At 35.8% G+C, this 24,352-nt stretch overlaps 1 protein-coding gene across 24 annotated transcripts; it reads right to left on the bottom strand.

Moving 5' to 3' along the window:
- Window positions 1-1,213: 1,213 nt before the first annotated feature.
- LOC131631059 (transcription initiation factor TFIID subunit 1-like) lies at window positions 1,214-24,346 on the bottom strand. 24 transcript variants are annotated; one of them, XM_058901841.1, is made up of 20 exons: window positions 17,236-24,346; window positions 16,993-17,067; window positions 16,752-16,805; window positions 16,174-16,505; window positions 12,410-12,578; window positions 11,988-12,068; window positions 11,641-11,863; window positions 11,022-11,259; window positions 10,047-10,383; window positions 9,579-9,788; window positions 9,286-9,378; window positions 8,627-8,813; window positions 7,724-7,930; window positions 6,647-7,096; window positions 6,255-6,439; window positions 5,960-6,082; window positions 5,528-5,587; window positions 5,327-5,412; window positions 4,676-5,177; window positions 1,214-4,536 (listed from the first exon to the last, which is right to left on the bottom strand). In XM_058901841.1, exons 12-15 carry the CDS (start codon window positions 8,810-8,812, stop codon window positions 6,377-6,379), a joined length of 906 nt encoding a protein of 301 aa, XP_058757824.1. In that variant the 5' UTR covers window position 8,813; window positions 9,286-9,378; window positions 9,579-9,788; window positions 10,047-10,383; window positions 11,022-11,259; window positions 11,641-11,863; window positions 11,988-12,068; window positions 12,410-12,578; window positions 16,174-16,505; window positions 16,752-16,805; window positions 16,993-17,067; window positions 17,236-24,346; the 3' UTR covers window positions 1,214-4,536; window positions 4,676-5,177; window positions 5,327-5,412; window positions 5,528-5,587; window positions 5,960-6,082; window positions 6,255-6,376. The 24 variants fall into 24 exon arrangements, with proteins under 24 accessions (XP_058757824.1, XP_058757820.1, XP_058757807.1 ...); XM_058901837.1 differs by having other exon boundaries at window positions 5,361-5,412; XM_058901824.1 differs by having other exon boundaries at window positions 4,676-4,800; window positions 5,083-5,177; window positions 5,327-6,082.
- Between the last annotated feature and the right edge of the window lie 6 nt (window positions 24,347-24,352).

The raw sequence follows: 24,352 nt of genomic DNA, 5'->3' as shown, positions 1-24,352 counted from the left end.
CTAACCTGATTGTATTAAAATTGCAGCATCTTTAACAGTCCGAACTTTGTTTCTTACAAACACTGCTTTTATCTGCTTCTGTATAATAACAGCTGCTTTATGCCTCCGAAGCAAAGCAGCATATGCCTTTCTTGTTTTCTCTCCCTGAATAACTGCATGCATAGATAATATGTTTCCAATGTCGCTTGGGTATCCGACAAAGAAACACTTTTCTTTTCAGAAGTTCAACCTTTAACAGAAACACAAAGCAATCAGCATCCATAAAACCCTACCAATTCATTTTCAGAAGTTGCACAAGCCATTTCCAGCATAAATGTGGTTTAACCAATGGAACATTAAGGTAGCATTTGATAAGTGTTAAACAAGGCTGGAACATCTATTTTTTTTATCTTTTATACTTTAAAATAGAATGGGAAATGAAGTTTAAAAGTGCTACGTTTTAATTCCACTAAAGGGATTGGTGTGAGGTATGGATCAAAGAGAACAAAACAAAACATTCTATTATGTTCTGTCTACGTATATGCCAAGCACTATCTAAAAAAGTAAAAATTTGCAGCAGTTTACACAGAACAATTCCAAGGGTTAGATCATATGATCATCAACTAATCGTTGTTTAGAAAACAAAATCATTTGACAGAGTCATTGTGTTAACTCAATTTTTAGTCCTATCAACATTGCAGCATTGACAAACCCCTATTTTTAGAACTAACAAAAAGAAGATGCATCATATAATTAAAAAGTAGTTAAAACGCCATTCTGATCCTCAATGGAGAGATCAGTAATTCGACATGAATAAAGACTAAAAAATTATTGAATAATAATCATTTCAAATATCAGTATGTGTGCTGAATAAATTCTCCTTTTCCATTAGACTGTTTAGGGCCACAAACCACTATGTAATGACATCTTTCCTTTCCAATTCCACCAAAATAATCCATGTCTCCCTCCAACACTCTTTAATTCTCATTCCCATTCAGACGTACTTTTACATAGAATTCTTATTCTAATATCTGAATCATGCCACTTTTAGCAAAAGAGTTGTTCTTTTATTCATCATATCATACAAGACGCAAACCTTCATTTATCATAAATCACTTTCCAAATCCTATCGTGGAACAAAAAAACCACCACCGCTTTCATAGGAGTTCTCATCGGTTAACTCTATTTCGTCCCGAAAGCACTAAACACATTTTCCACAAGGCATTCATATCCCCATTTTCATCTCGGGACATTCACGGTAAAGTGAATTTCATTTTTTAGACAAAAAGTCATCGGTTAACTTTCTTACGTCCCCATAGCACTCAACACATTTCCCACAAGGCATCCATATTTTCACTTCCATCTCGGGACATTCACGGTAAAGTGAATTTCATTTCTTAAACAAAAAGTCGTCTGTTAACTTTACTTCGTCCCCACAGCACTCAACACATTTCCCACAAGGCAACCATATCTCCATTTCCATCTCGGGACATTCACGGTAAAGTGAAATTCAATTCTCAAACAAAAAGTCATCGGTTAACTTTATTTCATCGCCACAGTACTTAACGCATTTTCCACAAGGCACCCATATCTCCATTTCCATCTCGGGACATTCACTTTAAAGTGAATTTCAATTCTTTAACAAAAAGTCATTGGTTAATGTTAAGAAATGTGGTTGGGCCTAACTCAACCCTACAAAACCGGCTTGTAGGGTGAGGATTGCCCTCATAAAGTGAATTTCACGTTTCCCACAAGGCATCCATATCTCCATTTCCATCTCGGGACATTCACGGTAAAGTGAATTTCACGTTTCCCAAAAGGCATCCATATATCCATTTCCATCTCGGGACAATCACGGTAAAGTGAATTTCACGTTTCCCACAAGGCATCCATATCTCCATTTCCATCATGGGACATTCACGATAAAGTGAATTTCACGTTTCCCACAAGGCATCCATATATCCATTTCCATCTCGGGACAATCACGGTAAAGTGAATTTCACGTTTCCCACAAGGCATCCATATCTCCATTTTCATCTCGGGACAATCACACGGTAAAGTGAATTTCACGATTCCCACAAGGCATCCATATCTCTATTTCCATCTCGGGACAATCACGGTAAAGTGAATTTCACATTTCCCACAAGGCATCCATATATCCATTTCCATCTCGGGACAAACATGGTAAAGTGAATTTCACGTTTTCCACAAGGCATCCATATCTCCATTTCCATCTCGGGACAATCACACGGTAAAGTGAATTTCACAATTCCCACAAGGCATCCATATCTCCATTTCCATCTCGGGACATTCACGGTAAAGTGAATTTTACGTTTCCCACAAGGCATCCATATCTCCATTTCCATCTCGGGACAATCACACGGTAAAGTGAATTTTACAATTCCCACAAGGCATCCATATCTCCATTTCCATCTCGGGACATTCACGGTAAAGTGAATTTCACGTTTCCCACAAGGCATCCATATTTTCATTTCCATCTCGGGACATTCACGGTAAAGTGAATTCACTTTCTTAAACAAAAAGTCATAAATCTCGTTATGATTTAAGTTTCGCTTAACTGTAAACCAACTTATAAGTTATAGCCCAAGCAATACTACAAAGTTAAACAGATACCTAATTGGTTCCTATACTTGGGCTATTCAGAAAGCCGCCAAAAAGGGATTTTAGTATCTTACCAAACACACTCAAATATAAAAATTATCAAAACAAAACTAAGATGGCTAGCACGGACACCAGACACAACTCCATTGAACTTAATGTCTCTTCGTTATCCGACACAGGCACACCTTTTTTCTAAAGTGCAACAATTAATAGAAACACAAAAAACAATCGGCATCCATAAAACCCTGCAAATCCAAAAGCTGCAAGGTTGAGACTCGGACACAACAAAGTTCCCTTGTTTATAGATGAGTTCACATTGAGATGCTAAATGCATCTATGGAGTCAAGTGCTATAACTAGGCTATAGCTCAACCACATATCATTCAACTGTTGTTCTTATCTTAGATTTTTAAAAAAAAAACACTGCCACTGCAATTGTATTGTACAATTTGTACTCATACTGAAGACTATGCTCGTCTATCCAAGTCTATTACAAAAGCAATTTTTTGAGTTAACTCAACTTTGATGCCTACTATTGCAAAGTAATATGATTCAGAAATTGACAACCATGGATGACTATAGCTCTAAGCAGTAGATTCCACCCAGTGTTATTAAATAGCAAATAGCAGCGCCATGGCCGCTATGGTGGATATACATGGCATTTTGTAGTCTCACCGCAATGGTAAACATCGGCCAGATATTGCAGGCTTTTCTGCCATAATCTGCTATAACGGCGCCGCAAAGTGGCCGATATGCCGGGATTTTGGCTCCGCCATGGACCGCCATCTGCCATCAACAACATTGATTCCACTTGATGGCCAACAATGTGGGGAAATAAACACTATTCAAGGTTGCACAAGCCATTTCCAACATAAGTGTGATTTATCGAAGGGAACGCTAAAGTAGCATTTGATAAGTGTTATACATGCTGGAACATCTATTTTTTAAGTTTTTTCTTTAAAATGTTATAAAATAAAAAGAAAAATGAACTAAGATAATAAATTAAGAAGAGCAATTTTCAAGATATTTCTATATTTAAAATCATATCCTTTTAAACTATATAAAGAATAACTTTAAATTATCAATTTGCAGCGTGGGTGCAATCTTTATACATGTCCTACTAAATATCCACAATTCCCAAAGATAATGTTCAAACATATTTAGTTTAGGATCATCCACTTTGAACCAAACTATTTAATGCACCCAATGTCGTAGTATAACCACACTAAGTAGCCAAACTTGACAATAACCACAAGATATCATACAATATCCTTTTCAAGAATAGAAACCATGTTGGTACTGTGTCGAATAGATAATGAAAAAAAATTCATTACTGATTCAAAGTATGCATTCATAATAGAAATATGAACCATGCAATGCAATACTGGACATAATCCATAGGTTTTTAAATCAAAAACCATCCATACCAATTTCTGACTAATTTTAGTGTGATTATCATAACAATAAGTGTATATAAACAAACAATATTTGATCATGATTGATCCATATAACATGTAAAATACTTATCTTTCAATGGTCACGACGACCCCGCGATTTGTAAAAACACAGAACCAAATCATAAGTAAGCACACATCTAGTCGAGCAGCTGCGCTTTTTGGTTTCACATGCGTTGACATTCAATTTAGCAGTATGCTGTAAATTGCTTTCTCAGATACATAAAACATTATTCACAACATGATTATGCCTAGTATTGAATTAAAAATCAATTATAAGATGATCATTATCGCGACTTTATGAAAAAACACTTATCTTTCGAGGATGGTGATGACACTGTTTCAGTATTGTGATCAGATTCGCGGCGACGGTCCTCTGATTCTGCCTTTATTGTGTGATTTGAATGCCGAGCTATAGTGTTGTCTGTTTTCTCTTCGGTACATCACGGGGTTATGAGTGAAATGAACTCACACAAATCATCCTAAACAAAATACACAACATACCAAAAGCATGTGATTAATATTATACGTAACCAAGATATAATATTCTAACAACATTAAACATGCTTGTCCACGTATGTAAATAGTAAAAGCTAGAGACCCTATTCAAAATCTAAATACCTGAGGTAAATAGCTGCAGCCACTGTTTTAGAAAAGAGAAGCAAGTCTCACCATTCAAAAACTCTGCAGACCTTTTCATGTATTAGTTACAATCAATCGGATCGTTTACCATGCCGCCCAAATCACTAAGAAGAATATAATGTATCAAAAGGAAATTTCTTTTTGTAGTCATAACATAAACATCAATATGCACATAATCCAAACATTGCAGCACTATCTTTTATGTCTATAAACTGCTAATGGTGAACGTCTACACATGGAGGTATGTTCAAAGTTTATAATATTGTCAACAACATTCAACCTTTGATACAAACTACAAAGTGTTATATGTAAAAATCTCAACCTTTGATACAAACTACAAAGTGTTAAATGTAAAAATCTCAGTATGCTCAATTGGTAGGGAATACCTCAACATGAAATTTAGCATAATTGCGAGTAGTTTTTTATAGTGACATGCTGTCAGATGATCATTAACAAAGACTTTCTTCTTTAACTTGACTATCTACAAAAGAAAATGTTATCTACAAAAGAAAATGTTCTCAGTATTGTTTCAAAGAGTTACATATCTAAATGGAGATATGTCAATTAAAATAAAAAATTAGACACAGTTCTCAATAATCATAAAATCAAAGAATCAAACTTTAATTAAACCTATAGAGAACTGTGAAAATTTACGAGGTCCAACCTCCGACATCAATAGCCTAGTTTGCTAGAGAATCAGCTGCACTGTTATAGCTCTTTAAACATACAAAAAGAAACATATTTGTTAATGGTGATGCAAATACATAAGGATATCTTTTTGGCCAATATCCACAGATTCCACAAATTCTGACTCGTTGTTAACATCTCTACCTGCTGATGGGTATCATATTGGCCAATATCTCACTCTTGTTCCTTTATACAGACACACAGCTTCAAAAGTGCAACAGAGTTAGCAATAGGAACCAAATCAATTGGAAAATCAAACTTCACTAATTAGTCATTCAAACTAAGCAAGTTAATAATTATATGTCTCCCCCTCGATGAATACCAACACAATACCTGGTGAAGAATCGAAGCGTTAGTCAAATTCTTGACGTAAATGATCAATTTTAATAAATTATTCCATGTATGTATTTATAATTATTTGCAGAAAATTAAAATCAATGCTTTGATACAGGAATAGATGCCAAATCATCTTCATCAGCAAGCATCGTTAAATAGAAAGCTTTGGTGTGCCTTTTAAAAGGGTTTTTCTATATAGAGAAAAGAGAATAATGAAACACATAAATGTCACCTGCTTACCTTGATTCCTTCTCCCATATTTAGTTTGATTTTTTTATTTGATACACTAATAGGTGAAATGTCACTCTTCTTTGCTTTATTGACCTTAACTGATTTGCTTTTCTTAGCAGAAAATTTATCATCCTGCCAAAAACATACATAGTAAAAGAATTAGGCTTCAACAGTAGCAAATTTCATTGTTTACATGATAATTTATGATCTAATCTTCATACAAATTACAAATTGTGAAATAAGTGCACCAAAGGAGAAGATGCACACTGACATGAGAATGTGACTAAACAAATTTTTGCCTTACCTCCCTATGATCTGTAATTGCATCCTCCTTAAAATGATTAGTTCCATCAAATTGCAATGTTGTATTTGTTAGCTTTACTTGTTCAGTGCTGTCAAAGACAAATTTTGGTTGTAGTTTCGATATCAATCTTCTTGCATCCACCATAACCCTGGCATTCTTCTTTTTTTTCCGGTAAGCTCCATCATCTGAATATAACATTGCCAAAAATAGTCAAATATACAAGCAGCATCCATGTTCATTTCAAAAAGTGATTCAATTAACAAAATCTGGTCACTTCATTAGAACAACACAAAGATCACATTAAGTACTGATAAAGGTATGGAATAATATTTCAATAATCAATAAGAAATCATATCATCCATAAGCAGCCTGCATAATTCAGTGGCCTCAACTGCTTCATCTTCTATTTCCTCCTCTGCCTGAGCCAAGGTTGTGCGTCTTCTCATTTTAAGACCCTTAACACTGTCTCCCTTATCACGTTTTAGGTCATTAGTACCTTCTTCTCCCTCTTCAAATTCCTCAGCATTAAGCAAATTTTCCAGATCCCCAGCAAAAGAATCTAGATCACTATTTCCTTCTGAATCACTCTCATTATCATCACCATTTAAAGCTGACAAACTCTGAACTTGCCTATTCCAAATCTCCTGGCACTTCTCTCTGGTCTGCTGCTGTAACTGAAGAAAGGACATTCGCTGACCACGGGCATATTTTCCTATAGTTGTTGGATCAACCTTAACCCCAGACGCAGCCTGCTCACTTGAAAGTTTGCGTATCATAGCAATGCGATGCCATCTGGTTTGTTTTGCAATGACTTCCTCGGGAACATTGAATTTAAGAAGTACCTGGAATAAGAACATGTCAGAAATTAAAAACATGCATCCATCCATATGGATCAAATATGCTATGTTATCCCTCCATGTTTCAAGCTATCAGAAGCCAACTAGACATATAAAGCAGTGCAATGGTGATATATTCCTTTGTTTTGGAGCATTTATATCTAGAAAACTTGTTTGCTACCTATTTATATGTGAGAAAACAAAAGCAATTAATATATGGACCAAAATCTGTGCAGGAAGGGAAAATTGTGAAATTGAAGATAAGCAAAACGATCATATTTCATAATCATGTGCAGTCCCAAGTTAAAGAAAAAGGACAAGGTAATGAACAAAATCCATAAAGGCGCTTGCCTATTTAAGCAAATGAACTTGTTTACTAGGCATCAATGAAAATCAATTTTCCACTTCTGCTTTTAGACACCCTTTTTTGTTGTTATTAATATAAATTACAGATTAAAACACTTTGCGTCATTAATTTTTTATTCCATTTTTCTCAACTTATCTCAGCTTTACTCACAGAAATGATACAAAATGCTAGAAAAGAAAACCATCTTTAAAATGAAGCTCTATGATTCACATACAGTTATAGTTAATCACATACAGTTCAGAGAAGACCACTAAAATGCAACACACCCCTCGTGCAGCCTCCATGCTTAATCTACGTAAATCAGCATCCGTACCGGTAACAGTGGAACCTCCCCTGCCAGCCGCTGCTTTTTTCTTCACCACTGCACTAGACACTGGTGCCTTTGGAGGTGCCCTAGCATAGCTAAAACCCAAGCCGCGGCCTGATGGATCAACAACTCCAGTAATTTCCATCCGTTCAATATTTTCCTTACCCTGACAAAGAGAATATCCCAGGGGTAGGGAGGAACTTTTCATAAGTAATTTAGTCAAGAGAAAATAAGGATGAGAACACAATAATCAGTGTAGTGAAATTTCCTTATATCAAACAAAAGATAGAGACAATATGATTCATCATAAACCCTATCTTCTAAAAATATAACTTTTGTTTAAATTCTATCCATAAAAGAAAATTATCACGAAAAATAATGGATGCATGAATTATTTTGCTACAGGAATCTAATTTCATAAATTGTGTGAAATGTTATTTTTTTCACTCAATTTTCGAAGTAGCATAATATAAATGAGAAGGTCAAAAAGAAAAAAGAACATTTTTTTGAGATGGGAGTCCAAGTATGAAAGTCTTAGAATAACTAAATAAAAAAATGCGTAAACACACTATGAAACATGAAGGACCTACACAAGTCAGCAACTCATTTGTGAACAAATTACATATACATACTACAATTATATCTTACAGTAAGATCAATCTATAATACACTGTTCATTACAGGCAGCTGATTCTTTTGAAAAGAAATCTTCCTCTCTTTTCCTTTAACTTTAAATTGTAAACCAAGATTTACTTTACCTTTAAAAGTCTAATATTTAGAAATTTTGAACATATAACTGATAAGCAAGATATATGATGAAGCTGAAGCCAACAAATCTAAAAATCAAATAAACATAGATCACCTGAGTTGTACAGGCAGCAAAATTGCTACTCAAGTTCCATGGAGTAATTTGCAGTTCTCTCTCAATGTGTGATGCAGCAGCCAGTGCTATATCTTCATCAGGAAGCCGACTCATTGCAGATGAAATATTATTAGGATGTGTTTCAGTTATTCCTAAATGTTTTAAGCGGTAGAGGTCAGCTTGCATGCTTTCAAAAGCACAAACGTAAAACAATGGATATCAAACAGAAAGGCAAAGAAGGAATCATATTAAAGAAATAGACGTATCTGATAAAAACAAACAATAACGCATAAGCATGAAGATTTAGGACACACAGTGACAAGCAATTAAAGGACCTTCAGAGCACACACCAACTTCAGAAGCATCAAGACCCTGAACCTTATAAAATCATATAAAAAGTACCAGGCAGAGTAACTGATAAAAACTCATGATAATTTTTCAAACCAAACTTTTTCAACAACCCAAGAAAACAGTATCAGGTACGCAACTCTGAACCGCATAACTGATGGGATATTTTTTACAGTGCAAGTTCCAAACCATCATATCATGCTTTTAAGAGAATTTTATGTGCAACTATTATGCTGTTAACAGTGCATGTCAATGTAAAGAGATGTATTATTCATCAACAAAGGAACCGAATCTCAAATGATGTAACTCACAAGTTCTGGTGTCACCATTTTTCTCAATTCATCCTCCGACCACATGCGGAAATTACGCTTTTTAACAAAAATGGATTGTCCATTTGGGCCTCTCTGCAGTAATACACATTGAATGAAACATTCAGGAATACCGAAGATATAATGAAGGTTAAAACTAAGATTGTAAAAAATCACATAAAATCCAATGCAAAATCTTGCAGAACTTCCGCTCAATCATTTTGAAAAAAATAAGGAATTCCATTTGCATCCACTTCATAGTCTAACATGGAATTAGCTCTGTGAACCATCAATACCTGTAAATTAGCATATTCCTTGATCCTTTTACGAAATGAGGCTTCCGATAGGAAGGAAAACTGTGAAAGAAAGTAGTCAATGCGAATGTATGGAGACAAGTGTTGCTTCTCTGCAGCTTGGAACTCACGGCACATGTGTACCAATAGCCTGTTCATCATGAAAGTCTGCAGATTCTTACTTCCAGGCGAGAACACCTCCATGAGAGGCTCCTGCAAAGAGCAATTGAATATATCATCTACCAACAAATTTTCAGTGGCGTAAATTTGGAATGCAAATGGCAATATCAAACAAGAAAAAGCTAATGGAGATTAGCAACATATTATGACAGCTCAAACACTCCATCTTTAATCACTATATCAAACAATGATACTTAAAAATAAACTCATTCAGTTTACCAGTAAGTTAAATTAAATAATTAAAAGACAATTATGAATTCTACAAACAACAATTAACTAGGATACACTGACCTGCTGTCCAACAACATTAACTTTATCAATGCGCCTTAATGATAGCTTTCCCTTTGACGAACGAACCAGCAGTTAGTCAGTTGGAGGAACTTTATGAGTAAATATGGGTGCTCTATACATATTGGTCTCGAGTGATGACTGACTGCTACCAGGTTTTAAATCACCAAGAAAAGGAGATTTGTCTGCAGGGTCCAGGGAAATAACATGCCCCAAGCTACTATCTGTGTTGCGTAATAAGGACCCAGATTGGTCTTCCGGAGAACTTTTTTGATAATATGTGCAAAGTCTTGCACCCATTCCAACATTGCCGAGAATTAAAGGCCTTTCTTCACAATACCTAAGGAAAACATAATAAATGAGCTAAATGGTGGAGTAACTAAAAGATGGAACATGCTCACTATCAATTCCAGGCAAAAAATTAATATTCATTTCAGTGCTCACAATTATTTATGTTTTATCATAAGGACTACGTACTATAAAGAACCATCTCAAATCATTTATATTTCAATGGAAGGGGGAGTATGAGCATTCAGAATTACTACATATTACTACAAGCAGAATAACAAGCTGGAAAGCTAATTTGCAAAAAATTATACTTCCAGAGTTTAGTCACCCAAAGTCAATGCAAATCTTTATAAGAAAGTATGTCGTTCCATAAAGCAATCAAAGGACAAAACACTAGAGCAAAATAACAAGTGTCGTGCGAGCAAGGTTCGTTGAATAGGTTAAGCATCAGACACACAGAAAGGGGAAAAAAAGCATTGCTAACTGCTTGTGAAGGCTTTATGGAGAAGGTGCTTGTTAATCAGAAGAGAACAAACTATGGCATTGTATCTTTGACAATAGTAACATAAATGGTCGTTCCCAACCTTCAAAATAGAATTTTCACGTTGAAGTATGCAAAATAGAAAATAATTGTGGTCCAACAAAGAGCACACATACAAAGTAGCAGACCAAAAGTTTTAAGTCACTCACTCCATAAGAAACACATGTCCATCTTTTACAGACAGATCAGATTTTTTCTTGAATGCTCCCGGAGGACGCAACGACTTGTCCTCACCAGGAACTCTTTGTGCCCTAGGCCATAAATGTATCTTTGTACGGACAAGATGTAACAAGGAGTTTGGCTGAACATTTTGTGCAACAAGTGATATGGGATCTTCAAGCTCCCTACCCAAATAAAATATTTTCACTGCTTCTGATGCCTTGAAATCTACCAAAATCAAAAATCCCTGGTAAGTCATATTAAGAAGAGGCTAAAGTATAATCATTTGTTTCACGAAGAGTAAATTTTAATTCTAAAAAACAAAAACAATATCGCATGTACAACTATCATTTGTTTCTACTACACTTGATAATCTGAAATATCGGTACTGCATATAGAGATGATAAAATTTATAATCACATATCATAGTATTCCAACAGGGAGCAAATGTAAATTGTGATATCACTTACCAAATCATGGAACTTAAGAATGTAGAACATCTTAAGATATCATCGAGTTTCCCGTCTCTCTAGTTTGGAATAATATTTCAAGAAACTAGAAACTACTGCCAAGGTCATAAGCTTTTCATAATAGATATTCCATGTGTACCTGATTATTTATTTCCATGTGTACCTCATCTTGGCAGCTCGTTCGATAGACCGACTTAACTCCGTCTGCGACGAAATAAATGAACAGTTACTGCACATGCTCAATATCCTTCACAATATGTCTAGTAGAATACTAAACGCGGACTGCAGCCTTTCCCCTTGAACCTCCCTCCAACCACAATATGTATACGACCAGCAATGCTTCTAAGTTGATCGTATCGCATCTGCAGAATATTAGAAGAAAGTGTGTCAAAAAACTCTTCATTAACAACACTAAGGAATGTGGACAGTAACATAAATTCCCCTGGCCTGTAAACTACATAAAATGCCTGAATCAACAACATTTACATCATAACGATCCTCGACGGTTGGATTGTAAGCTTCAGAATATCGGTTGTAACATCAAATGCCCATATCTACAATATATATCTACAACAAAAACAAACAAACAAATAAGAGTGGTTCAAGTAACACATGAATTGAAACACATTTGAAACCAAAAATCGCACGTACAAAAATAAAAAATCACCAATCTAACAAATCACACAAATGCAAATTAAATTCTCAAATCAAAATTCACAATTGGTAAATCAATGTCGCAGATCTGAAAAATCAGTGAAAAACCAGATATGGATATTGTTGATAGCATATCATCGGTTACAAATATCAAAATAATTGGTAAATCGATGTCGCAGATTATCGCATAAAGGATGAAGAGAAAGAACATAACATATTAGAAGCAAAATGGAGTGAAGGTATAAAAACATCACCTTCAAATTGCATAAACCACCACACGTTCCTTACGAATCCGACATCGCCGGCATAATAGCCTTTCGTCCTCCTCTCCCCTATTCGCACCATCGTAGCCTTTCGTCTGCCATAGCGGCCATCACGCCGTTGTTTGATAACACTGCGTGGGACTGGGTCTCCTCGTCAAAGCTGGAATCAGCTCATCAGAGTTAGAATCACTCACCTTGTTGGCGCATTGATTCATTGCAGACTTGCAAAAGCTGCAACGTTGAGACTCGACACAACGTTCCCCTTGTTAATAGATAAGTTCACATTGAGATTCTAAATGCATCTGTGGAGTCGTGCTATAACTAGGTTACTACTGCAGTCACATATCATTCAACTGTTGCTCTTATCTTAGGGTTTTTAAAAAACACTGCTACTAACATTGTATTGTACAATTGGTACTCATACTGGGGACTCTATGCGCGTCTATCCAAGTCTACTACAAAAGCAACTTTTTGAGTTAACTCAAGTTTGATACCTACTATTATAAAGTAATATGATACAAACATTGACAACCATGGATGGTTATAGCTCTAATTAGTAGACTCCACCCAGTGTTATCAAATAGCACATAGAGGGGCCATGGCCTCTTTGGTGGATATACATGGCGGTTTGCAGGCTCACCACAATGGTAAAATCAGTCATATTGCACTTTTTTCCGCCATTATCCGCTATAACGACCCTGCAAAGTGGCCGGTATGCCGGGTTTTGGCTCAGCCATCTGCCATCGACAATACTGATTACACTTGATGGCCAACAATATGGGAAATAAACACCATTGAAGGTTGCACAAGCCATTTCCAACATAAGTGTGATTTACCCAAGGGAACGCTAAGGTAGCATCCTAAAATGTAATCAGCAATCCATCCTAAAGATGTATTAAGAAATAACCTATGGAATATACCGACAGAATGGAGAGATCACTATTTTGACATGAATAAAGACTAAAAAATTATTGAATAATAATTTGGCAAATATCAGTATCTTTGCTGACTAGATCCTCCTTTACCATTTGACTATGTCTAGGGCCACAGACCACTATGTAATGACATCTTTCCTTTTCATTTTCACCAAAATAATCCATGTCTCCATCCAACGGTCTTTGATTCTCATTCTGACGTACTTTTTCATAGAATTCTTATTCCAATATTCTAATCATGCCACTTTCAGTAATAGATTTGTAATTTTCTTATTCCAATATCTGAATCATGCACCTTTCAGCAATAGATTTATAATTTTATGCATCATACAAGGTGCAAACTTTCGTTTACCATAAATTATTTTCCAAATCCTATCCTCAAACAAAAAAACTACCACCGCTTTTATAGGAATTTTCATTAGTCACCTTTATTTCGTCCCCACGGCACTAAAAACCTTTCCCACAAAAGGCATCCATATCTCCATTTCCATCTCGGGACATTCACGGTAAAGTGAATTACAATTTTTAATGAAAAAGGAAACGATTAACTTTATTTCGTCCCCACAGCACTCAACACAATTCCCACAAGGCTTCCATATCTCCATTTCCATTTCGGGACATTCACGGTAAAGTTAATTTCATTTCTTAAACAAAAAGTCATCGTTTAACTTTATTTCGTCCCCACAGCACTAAACACATTTCCCACAAGGCATCCATATCTGCATTTCCATCTCGGGACATTCACAATAAAGTGAATTTCATTTCTTACACAAAAAGTCATCGGTTAACTTTAATTTGTCCCCACGGCACTCAACACATTTCCCACAAGGCATCCATATTTCCATTTCCATCTTGGGACATTCACGGTAAAGTGAATTTCATTTCTTAAACAAAAAGTCATCGGTTAACTTTATTTTGTCCCCACAGTACTCAACACATTTCCCACAAGGCATAAATATCTCCATTTCAATATCGAGACGTTCACAGTAAAGTGAATTTCATTTCTTAAACAAAAAGTCATCGGTTAACTTTATTTCGTTCCCACAACACTCAATACATTTCCCACAAGGCATCCATATCTCCATTTCCATCTCGGGTTATTCATGGTAAAGTGAATTTCTCGTTTCCCAAAGGGCATCCATATCTCCATTTCCATCTCGGGAAAATCATGGTAAAGTGAATTTCACGTTTCCCAAAGGGCATCCATATCTCCATTTCCATCTCAGGACAATCACACATTAAAGTGAATTTCACGTTTCTCACAAGGCATCCATATCTCCATTTCCATCTCGGGACATTCACGGTAAAGTGAATTTCACGTTTCCCACAAGGCATCCATATATCCATTTCCATCTCGGGGCAATCACGGTAAAGTGAATTTCACGTTTCCCACAAGGCATCCATATCTCCATTTCCATCATGGGACATTCACGATAAAGTGAATTTCACGTTTCCCACAAGGCTTCCATATCTCCATTTCCATCTCGGGACATTCACGGTAAAGTGAATTTCATTTCTTAAACAAAAAGTCATTGGTTAACTATATTTCGTCCCCACTTCACTCAACACATTTCCGACAAGGCATCCATATCCCATTTCCATCTCGGGACATTCACGGTAAAGTGAATTTCATTTCTTAAACAAAAAGGCATCGGTTAAATTTATATTTCATCCCCACAGCACTCAACATATTTCCCACAAAGCATCCATATCTCCATTTCCATCTCGGTACATTAAGGGTAAAGTGAATTTCACGTTTCCCACAAGGCATCCATATCTCCATTTCCATCTCGGTACAATCACACGGTAAAGTGAATTTCACGTTTCCCACAAGGCATCCATATCTCCATTTCAATCTCTGGACAATCACGGTAAAGTGAATTTTACGTTTTCTCACAAGGCATTCATATCTTCATTTTCATCTCGGGACATTCACGGTAAAGTGAATTTCATTTCTTAAACAAAAAATCATCCGTTAACGTTATTTCGTCCTCACAGTATTTAACACATTTCCCACAAGGCATCCATATCTCCATTTCCTTCTCGGGACAATCACTCTAAGGTGAATTTCACGTTTCCCACAAGGTATCCATATCTCCATTTCCATCTCGGGACAAATCATACGGTAAAGTGAATTTCACGTTTCCCACAAGGCATCCATATCTCCATTTCCATCCCGGGACATTCACGGTAAAGTGAATTTCACGTTTCCCACAAGGCATCCATATCTCCATTTCCATCTCGGGACAATCACACTGTAAAGTGAATTTCACATTTCCCACAAGGCATCCATATCTCCATTTCCATATCGGGACATTCACACTGTAAAGTGAATTTCACATTTCCCACAAGGCATCCATATCTCCATTTCCATATCGGGACGGGACATTCACGGTAAAGTGAATTTCATTTATTAAACAAAAAGTCATAAATCGCGTTCCTGATTCAAGTTTCGCTAAACTGTAAACCAACTTATAAGTTATAGCCCAAGCAATACTGAAAAGTTAAGCAGATAATTAATTGGTTCCTATACTTGTGCAATTCAGAAAACCGCAAAAAGGGATTTTGCTATCTTACCAACACTCAAATATAAAAATTATCAAATCAAATTTAAGATTGCTATCTCGGACACCAGACATAATACCATTGAACTTAATCACAAGTGTAGTGTTGCTTCCGTATCCGACAAAGACACGTTTTTTTTTTCAGAAGTGCAACAATTAACATAAACGCAAAAAACAATCAGCATCAATTCATCTTCATCCAATAAAACCTTAAACCAATCAAGAAAACAAAAGAATTGCATCGTAAAGAAATTACCGGAACATATTTAAATTTCCTCCGGGGAGGCTCTTCCACCGATTCAATCTGCGCGTCCTTAACTTTCCCATTAGTTCCATTATTGTCGGTGTTCTGGCTTTTGAGTAATATGGGTCCACTTATAAAGAAGAAGATGAGAACCGTTATTATTACCATTGTTAGAAGAACCGTGATTGTGATTGGTGTTGTTGTTGGAATTAGAAGAAGCGGAAGAAGGTGAAACGTGAACCCATTTCTTTTTCCACTTTCTCACCGGTCCGCTGAAAACCGTTGCCGGTCCGTAACGGGTCAAAGACCGCCCAGTCGGGTCCGAACTCCTTAATGCCAATAATCTATTAAAATTGATATTGTAAAGTCTATTGGCAAGAATATAAATTGTCATATGTGCAAATGATCAGATAGAATTATTATAGATATAAATATTATTAAGTGATCACTATGACTGAACTATTTGTACTCGAAACAATAAAAACCAACTAAATTTTCAGTATAAGTACCCATTGATATAAGATAAATCTTATCAACAATGATATTAAGGTTAATATAACTATAGTTACTACTGAAAGGAAAAACAATACCTCAATCATCATAACATATTGTTTCCTAGATTTTTCCATCCGTAGTAGCATTTTCTGCACAATACAAATGCTTTAAACAAAGATTACTAAATTTAACATATTGCAAGCCCTTGGTACCAACAGGAACGACAAATTTTTATTAGCATTGTAACAAGAAGCCTCTTATAAGAAATACAAATTATAAATCAAAATTAGGTTAGATCTGAAGAGACATTTAAATAAATATCATTTTTATGACTACCTTTTCTCTTCTCAACTTCCACATTGGTTTTGTACCACATGAGACTTCAGTCATAATCCCAATGTCACGGTCATTCTACAATAGAATAGATTGCTGAAAAATATAAGATCAAGTGAAAGATAATAGAAAACTAGCCAGAAGATTAGCATTCTAACAAGATCTCTCTTATAAAAATAAAAATGGAAAATCAAAATTAGGTTTGATTAAAAGAGACATTTAAAATAATATTAATTTTATGAATACCTGTGTTTTTTTCAATCTCGACCCTGGTTTTGTACAACACGAGATTGTAATCTCAATCTTGTGTTAATCACACAAAAGAACCAATTAGTGAAAAACCAACATAAATGAGAAATAATAGAAACCTTGCCAGAAGAAAGAACAAAATTGTTAACAATTCCAAACCTTTCTATCATTGCCCCAGAGAAATTTGACGGTGAGAAGTACAAATCCAACATGGAGAAACCAAATTCGATATGAGTAAATCTGAGAAAACTGTCCAAGGTCCAGCTCGATGAAAACATTAAGGTAGCATTTGATACGTGTTAAACAAGGCTGGAACGTCTATTTTTTTATGTTTTATACTATAAAATAGATTCCACTAAATGGATCGGTGAGGTATGGATCAAAGAGAACAAAACAAAACATTCTACTATGTTCTGTCTACGTATATCAATCAATAATACTAAAAAATTCTTAGGAAATGAAATGATAATATCCAATATTTTGAAAACGTAATAAGCAATCCATTCCAGAGATGTATTAAGAAATAACCCTATGGAATATACCGACACAATGGAGAGATCAGTACTTCAACATGAATAAAGACTAAAAAATTATTGAATAATTATTATTTCAAATATCAGTATCTTTGCTGAATAAGTTCTCCTTTTCCATTAGACTATTTAGGGCCACACACCACCATGTAATGACATCTTTCATTTCCATTTCCACCAAAATAATCCTTGTCTCCCTCCAACATTCTTTGATTCTCATTCTCACATACTTTTTCAAAGAATTCTTATTCCAATATCTGAATCATGCCACTTTTAGCACAAGAGTTGTTCTTTTATTCATCATAATCATACAAGACGCGAACTTTCATTTATCATAAATCACTTTCCAAATCCTATCCTCAAACAAAAAAACCACAGCCGCTTTTATAGGAGTTCTCATCGGTTAACTCTATTTCGTCCCGACAGCACTCAACACATTTCCCACAAGGCATCCATATCTCCATTTCCATCTCGGGCCATTCACGGTAAAGTGAATTTCATTTCTTAAACAAAAGGTCATCGGCTAACTTTATATTGTCCCCATAGTACTCAACACATTCCCCACAAGGCATCCATATCTCCATTTCAATCTCGAGACATTCACGGTAAAGTGAATTTCATTTCTAAAACAAAAAGTCATTGGTAACTTTATTTCGTCCCCACAACACTCAACACATATCCCACAAGGCATCCATATCTCCATTTCCATCTCGGGACATTCACGGTAAAGTGAGTTTCACATTTCCCACATAGCATCCATATCTCCATTTCCATCTCGGGACAATCACGGTAAAGTGAATTTCACGTTTCCCACAAGGCATCCATATCTCCATTTCCATCTCGGGACAATCACACTGTGTGAATTTCACGTTTCCCACAAGGCATCCATATCTCCATTTCTATCTCGGGACATTCACGGTAAAGTGAATTTCACGTTTCCCACAAGGCATCCATATCTCCATTTCCATCTCGGGACATTCACGGTAAAGTGAATTTCACGTTTCCCACAAGGCATCCATATCTCCATTTCCATCTCGGGACAATCACGGTAAAGTGAATTTCACGTTTCCCACAAGGCTTCCGTATCTCCATTTCCATCTCGGGACAATCACGGTAAAGTGAATTTTATTTCTTAAACAAAAAGTCAGAAACCGCGTTTAAAAGTGCTATGTTTTAATTCCACTAAATGGATTGTTGTGAAGTGTGGATCAAAGAGAACAAAACAAAATATTCTATTATGTTCAGTATATGTATATGACAAGCCCTATCTAAAAAAGTAAAAATCCGCAGCTGTACTACACAGAACAAATCCAAGGGTTAGGTCTAGGTATATGAACATCAACCGAGTGTTGTTTAGAAAACAAAATCATTTGACAGTGTCATTGTGTTAACAGCTGAACTTTTAATCTATCAGCAATCCAATGTCATTCATGTCATTAGAAGACTAACTTGATCTTGCTAATCTTTTAAGAACTAAATTGAGGGTTTCCAGTTGAATGAATGAACCACTATTTTCTCTATCACAATAACAAAATACTGCCTAATAGGCTAATATATAATAGAACAGACAAGAAAAGCTTATCTGAGATAATCAATCAATAATCCTAAAAATATTCCTAGTAAATGAAATGATATTATACAATATTCTGAAAATGTAATCAACAATCCATCCCAAGAGATGTATTAAGAAATAACCCTATGGAATATACCGACACAATGGAGAGATCTGTATTTTGACATGAATAAAGACTAAAAAATTATTGAATAATAATTTGGGAAATATCAACATCTTTGCTAACTAGATCCTCCTTTACCATTAGACTCTGTCTAGGGCCAATGACCACTATGTAATGACATATTTTCCTTTCATTTTCACCAAAATAATCCATCTCTTCCTCCAACACTCTTTTATTCTCATTGTGACGCACTTTCAGCAATAGAGTTGTTCTTATATTCATCATATCACACAAGACGCAAACTTTCATTTATCATAAATCACTTTCCAAATCCTATCCTCGAACAAAATAACTACCACCGCATTTATAGGAGTTCTCATCGGTTAACTCTATTTCCTCCCGACAGCACTCAACACATTTCCCACAAGGCATCCATATCTCCATTTCCATCTCGGGACATTCACGGTAAAGTGAATTTCATTTCTTAAACAAAAGGTCATCGGTTAACTTTATATTGTCCCCATAGTACTCAACACATTTCCCACAAGGCATCCATATCTCCATTTCAATCTCAGGACATTCACGGTAAAGTGAATTTCATTTCTAAAATAAAAAGTCATTGGTTAACTTTATTTCGTCCCCACAACACTCAACACATATCCCACAAGGCATCCATATCTCCATTTCCAACTCGGGACATTCACGGTAAAGTGAGTTTCACATTTCCCACATGGCATCCATATCTCCATTTCCATCTCGGGACAATCACGGTAAAGTGAATTTCACGTTTCCCACAAGGCATCCCTATCTCCATTTCCATCTCGGGACAATCACACTGTGTGAATTTCACGTTTCCCACAAGGCATCCATATCTCCATTTCTATCTCGGGACATTCACGGTAAAGTGAATTTCACGTTTCCCACAAGGCATCCATATCTCCATTTCCATCTCGGGACATTCACGGTAAAGTGAATTTCACGTTTCCCACAAGGCATCCATATCTCCATTTCCATCTCGGGACAATCACGGTAAAGTGAATTTCACGTTTCCCACAAGGCTTCCGTATCTCCATTTCCATCTCGGGACAATCACGGTAAAGTGAATTTTATTTCTTAAACAAAAAGTCAGAAACCGCGTTTAAAAGTGCTATGTTTTAATTCCACTAAATGGATTGTTGTGAAGTGTGGATCAAAGAGAACAAAACAAAATATTCTATTATGTTCAGTATATGTATATGACAAGCCCTATCTAAAAAAGTAAAAATCCGCAGCTGTACTACACAGAACAAATCCAAGGGTTAGGTCTAGGTATATGAACATCAACCGAGTGTTGTTTAGAAAACAAAATCATTTGACAGTGTCATTGTGTTAACAGCTGAACTTTTAATCTATCAGCAATCCAATGTCATTCATGTCATTAGAAGACTAACTTGATCTTGCTAATCTTTTAAGAACTAAATTGAGGGTTTCCAGTTGAATGAATGAACCACTATTTTCTCTATCACAATAACAAAATACTGCCTAATAGGCTAATATATAATAGAACAGACAAGAAAAGCTTATCTGAGATAATCAATCAATAATCCTAAAAATATTCCTAGTAAATGAAATGATATTATACAATATTCTGAAAATGTAATCAACAATCCATCCCAAGAGATGTATTAAGAAATAACCCTATGGAATATACCGACACAATGGAGAGATCTGTATTTTGACATGAATAAAGACTAAAAAATTATTGAATAATAATTTGGGAAATATCAACATCTTTGCTAACTAGATCCTCCTTTACCATTAGACTCTGTCTAGGGCCAATGACCACTATGTAATGACATATTTTCCTTTCATTTTCACCAAAATAATCCATCTCTTCCTCCAACACTCTTTTATTCTCATTGTGACGCACTTTCAGCAATAGAGTTGTTCTTATATTCATCATATCACACAAGACGCAAACTTTCATTTATCATAAATCACTTTCCAAATCCTATCCTCGAACAAAATAACTACCACCGCATTTATAGGAGTTCTCATCGGTTAACTCTATTTCCTCCCGACAGCACTCAACACATTTCCCACAAGGCATCCATATCTCCATTTCCATCTCGGGACATTCACGGTAAAGTGAATTTCATTTCTTAAACAAAAGGTCATCGGTTAACTTTATATTGTCCCCATAGTACTCAACACATTTCCCACAAGGCATCCATATCTCCATTTCAATCTCAGGACATTCACGGTAAAGTGAATTTCATTTCTAAAATAAAAAGTCATTGGTTAACTTTATTTCGTCCCCACAACACTCAACACATATCCCACAAGGCATCCATATCTCCATTTCCAACTCGGGACATTCACGGTAAAGTGAGTTTCACATTTCCCACATGGCATCCATATCTCCATTTCCATCTCGGGACAATCACGGTAAAGTGAATTTCACGTTTCCCACAAGGCATCCCTATCTCCATTTCCATCTCGGGACAATCACACTGTGTGAATTTCACGTTTCCCACAAGGCATCCATATCTCCATTTCTATCTCGGGACATTCACGGTAAAGTGAATTTCACGTTTCCCACAAGGCATCCATATCTCCATTTCCATCTCGGGACATTCACGGTAAAGTGAATTTCACGTTTCCCACAAGGCATCCATATCTCCATTTCCATCTCGGGACAATCACGGTAAAGTGAATTTCACGTTTCCCACAAGGCTTCCGTATCTCCGTTTCCATCTCGGGACAATCACGGTAAAGTGAATTTTATTTCTTAAACAAAAAGTCAGAAACCGCGTTTAAAAGTGCTATGTTTTAATTCCACTAAATGGATTGTTGTGAAGTGTGGATCAAAGAGAACAAAACAAAATATTCTATTATGTTCAGTATATGTATATGACAAGCCCTATCTAAAAAAGTAAAAATCCGCAGCTGTACTACACAGAACAAATCCAAGGGTTAGGTCTAGGTATATGAACATCAACCGAGTGTTGTTTAGAAAACAAAATCATTTGACAGTGTCATTGTGTTAACAGCTGAACTTTTAATCTATCAGCAATCCAATGTCATTCATGTCATTAGAAGACTAACTTGATCTTGCTAATCTTTTAAGAACTAAATTGAGGGTTTCCAGTTGAATGAATGAACCACTATTTTCTCTATCACAATAACAAAATACTGCCTAATAGGCTAATATATAATAGAACAGACAAGAAAAGCTTATCTGAGATAATCAATCAATAATCCTAAAAATATTCCTAGTAAATGAAATGATATTATACAATATTCTGAAAATGTAATCAACAATCCATCCCAAGAGATGTATTAAGAAATAACCCTATGGAATATACCGACACAATGGAGAGATCTGTATTTTGACATGAATAAAGACTAAAAAATTATTGAATAATAATTTGGGAAATATCAACATCTTTGCTAACTAGATCCTCCTTTACCATTAGACTCTGTCTAGGGCCAATGACCACTATGTAATGACATATTTTCCTTTCATTTTCACCAAAATAATCCATCTCTTCCTCCAACACTCTTTTATTCTCATTGTGACGCACTTTCAGCAATAGAGTTGTTCTTATATTCATCATATCACACAAGACGCAAACTTTCATTTATCATAAATCACTTTCCAAATCCTATCCTCGAACAAAATAACTACCACCGCATTTATAGGAGTTCTCATCGGTTAACTCTATTTCCTCCCGACAGCACTCAACACATTTCCCACAAGGCATCCATATCTCCATTTCCATCTCGGGACATTCACGGTAAAGTGAATTTCATTTCTTAAACAAAAGGTCATCGGTTAACTTTATATTGTCCCCATAGTACTCAACACATTTCCCACAAGGCATCCATATCTCCATTTCAATCTCAGGACATTCACGGTAAAGTGAATTTCATTTCTAAAATAAAAAGTCATTGGTTAACTTTATTTCGTCCCCACAACACTCAACACATATCCCACAAGGCATCCATATCTCCATTTCCAACTCGGGACATTCACGGTAAAGTGAGTTTCACATTTCCCACATGGCATCCATATCTCCATTTCCATCTCGGGACAATCACGGTAAAGTGAATTTCACGTTTCCCACAAGGCATCCCTATCTCCATTTCCATCTCGGGACAATCACACTGTGTGAATTTCACGTTTCCCACAAGGCATCCATATCTCCATTTCTATCTCGGGACATTCACGGTAAAGTGAATTTCACGTTTCCCACAAGGCATCCATATCTCCATTTCCATCTCGGGACATTCACGGTAAAGTGAATTTCACGTTTCCCACAAGGCATCCATATCTCCATTTCCATCTCGGGACAATCACGGTAAAGTGAATTTCACGTTTCCCACAAGGCTTCCGTATCTCCGTTTCCATCTCGGGACAATCACGGTAAAGTGAATTTTATTTCTTAAACAAAAAGTCAGAAACCGCGTTTAAAAGTGCTATGTTTTAATTCCACTAAATGGATTGTTGTGAAGTGTGGATCAAAGAGAACAAAACAAAATATTCTATTATGTTCAGTATATGTATATGACAAGCCCTATCTAAAAAAGTAAAAATCCGCAGCTGTACTACACAGAACAAATCCAAGGGTTAGGTCTAGGTATATGAACATCAACCGAGTGTTGTTTAGAAAACAAAATCATTTGACAGTGTCATTGTGTTAACAGCTGAACTTTTAATCTATCAGCAATCCAATGTCATTCATGTCATTAGAAGACTAACTTGATCTTGCTAATCTTTTAAGAACTAAATTGAGGGTTTCCAGTTGAATGAATGAACCACTATTTTCTCTATCACAATAACAAAATACTGCCTAATAGGCTAATATATAATAGAACAGACAAGAAAAGCTTATCTGAGATAATCAATCAATAATCCTAAAAATA

This window comes from Vicia villosa, unplaced genomic scaffold (assembly GCF_029867415.1).
Source record: "Vicia villosa cultivar HV-30 ecotype Madison, WI unplaced genomic scaffold, Vvil1.0 ctg.000761F_1_1_2_unsc, whole genome shotgun sequence".
Lineage (NCBI taxonomy): Eukaryota > Viridiplantae > Streptophyta > Magnoliopsida > Fabales > Fabaceae > Vicia > Vicia villosa.
This window is presented reverse-complemented; position numbering and strand designations above follow the sequence as displayed.

What these genes read in the sequence shown, in the direction of transcription:
- LOC131631059 (XM_058901835.1), bottom strand. Translation starts at nt 8,812, where the DNA reads ATGCAAGCTGACCTCTACCGCTTAAAACATTTAGGAATAACTGAAACA. An exon ending in TTGCTGCCTGTACAACTCAG is followed by an intron (nt 7,931 to 8,626) that starts GTGATCTATGTT and finishes TCTCTTTGTCAG; the next exon opens with GGTAAGGAAAATATTGAACG. An exon ending in AGGAAATAGAAGATGAAGCA is followed by an intron (nt 6,440 to 6,646) that starts GTTGAGGCCACT and finishes TGTTATATTCAG; the next exon opens with ATGATGGAGCTTACCGGAAA.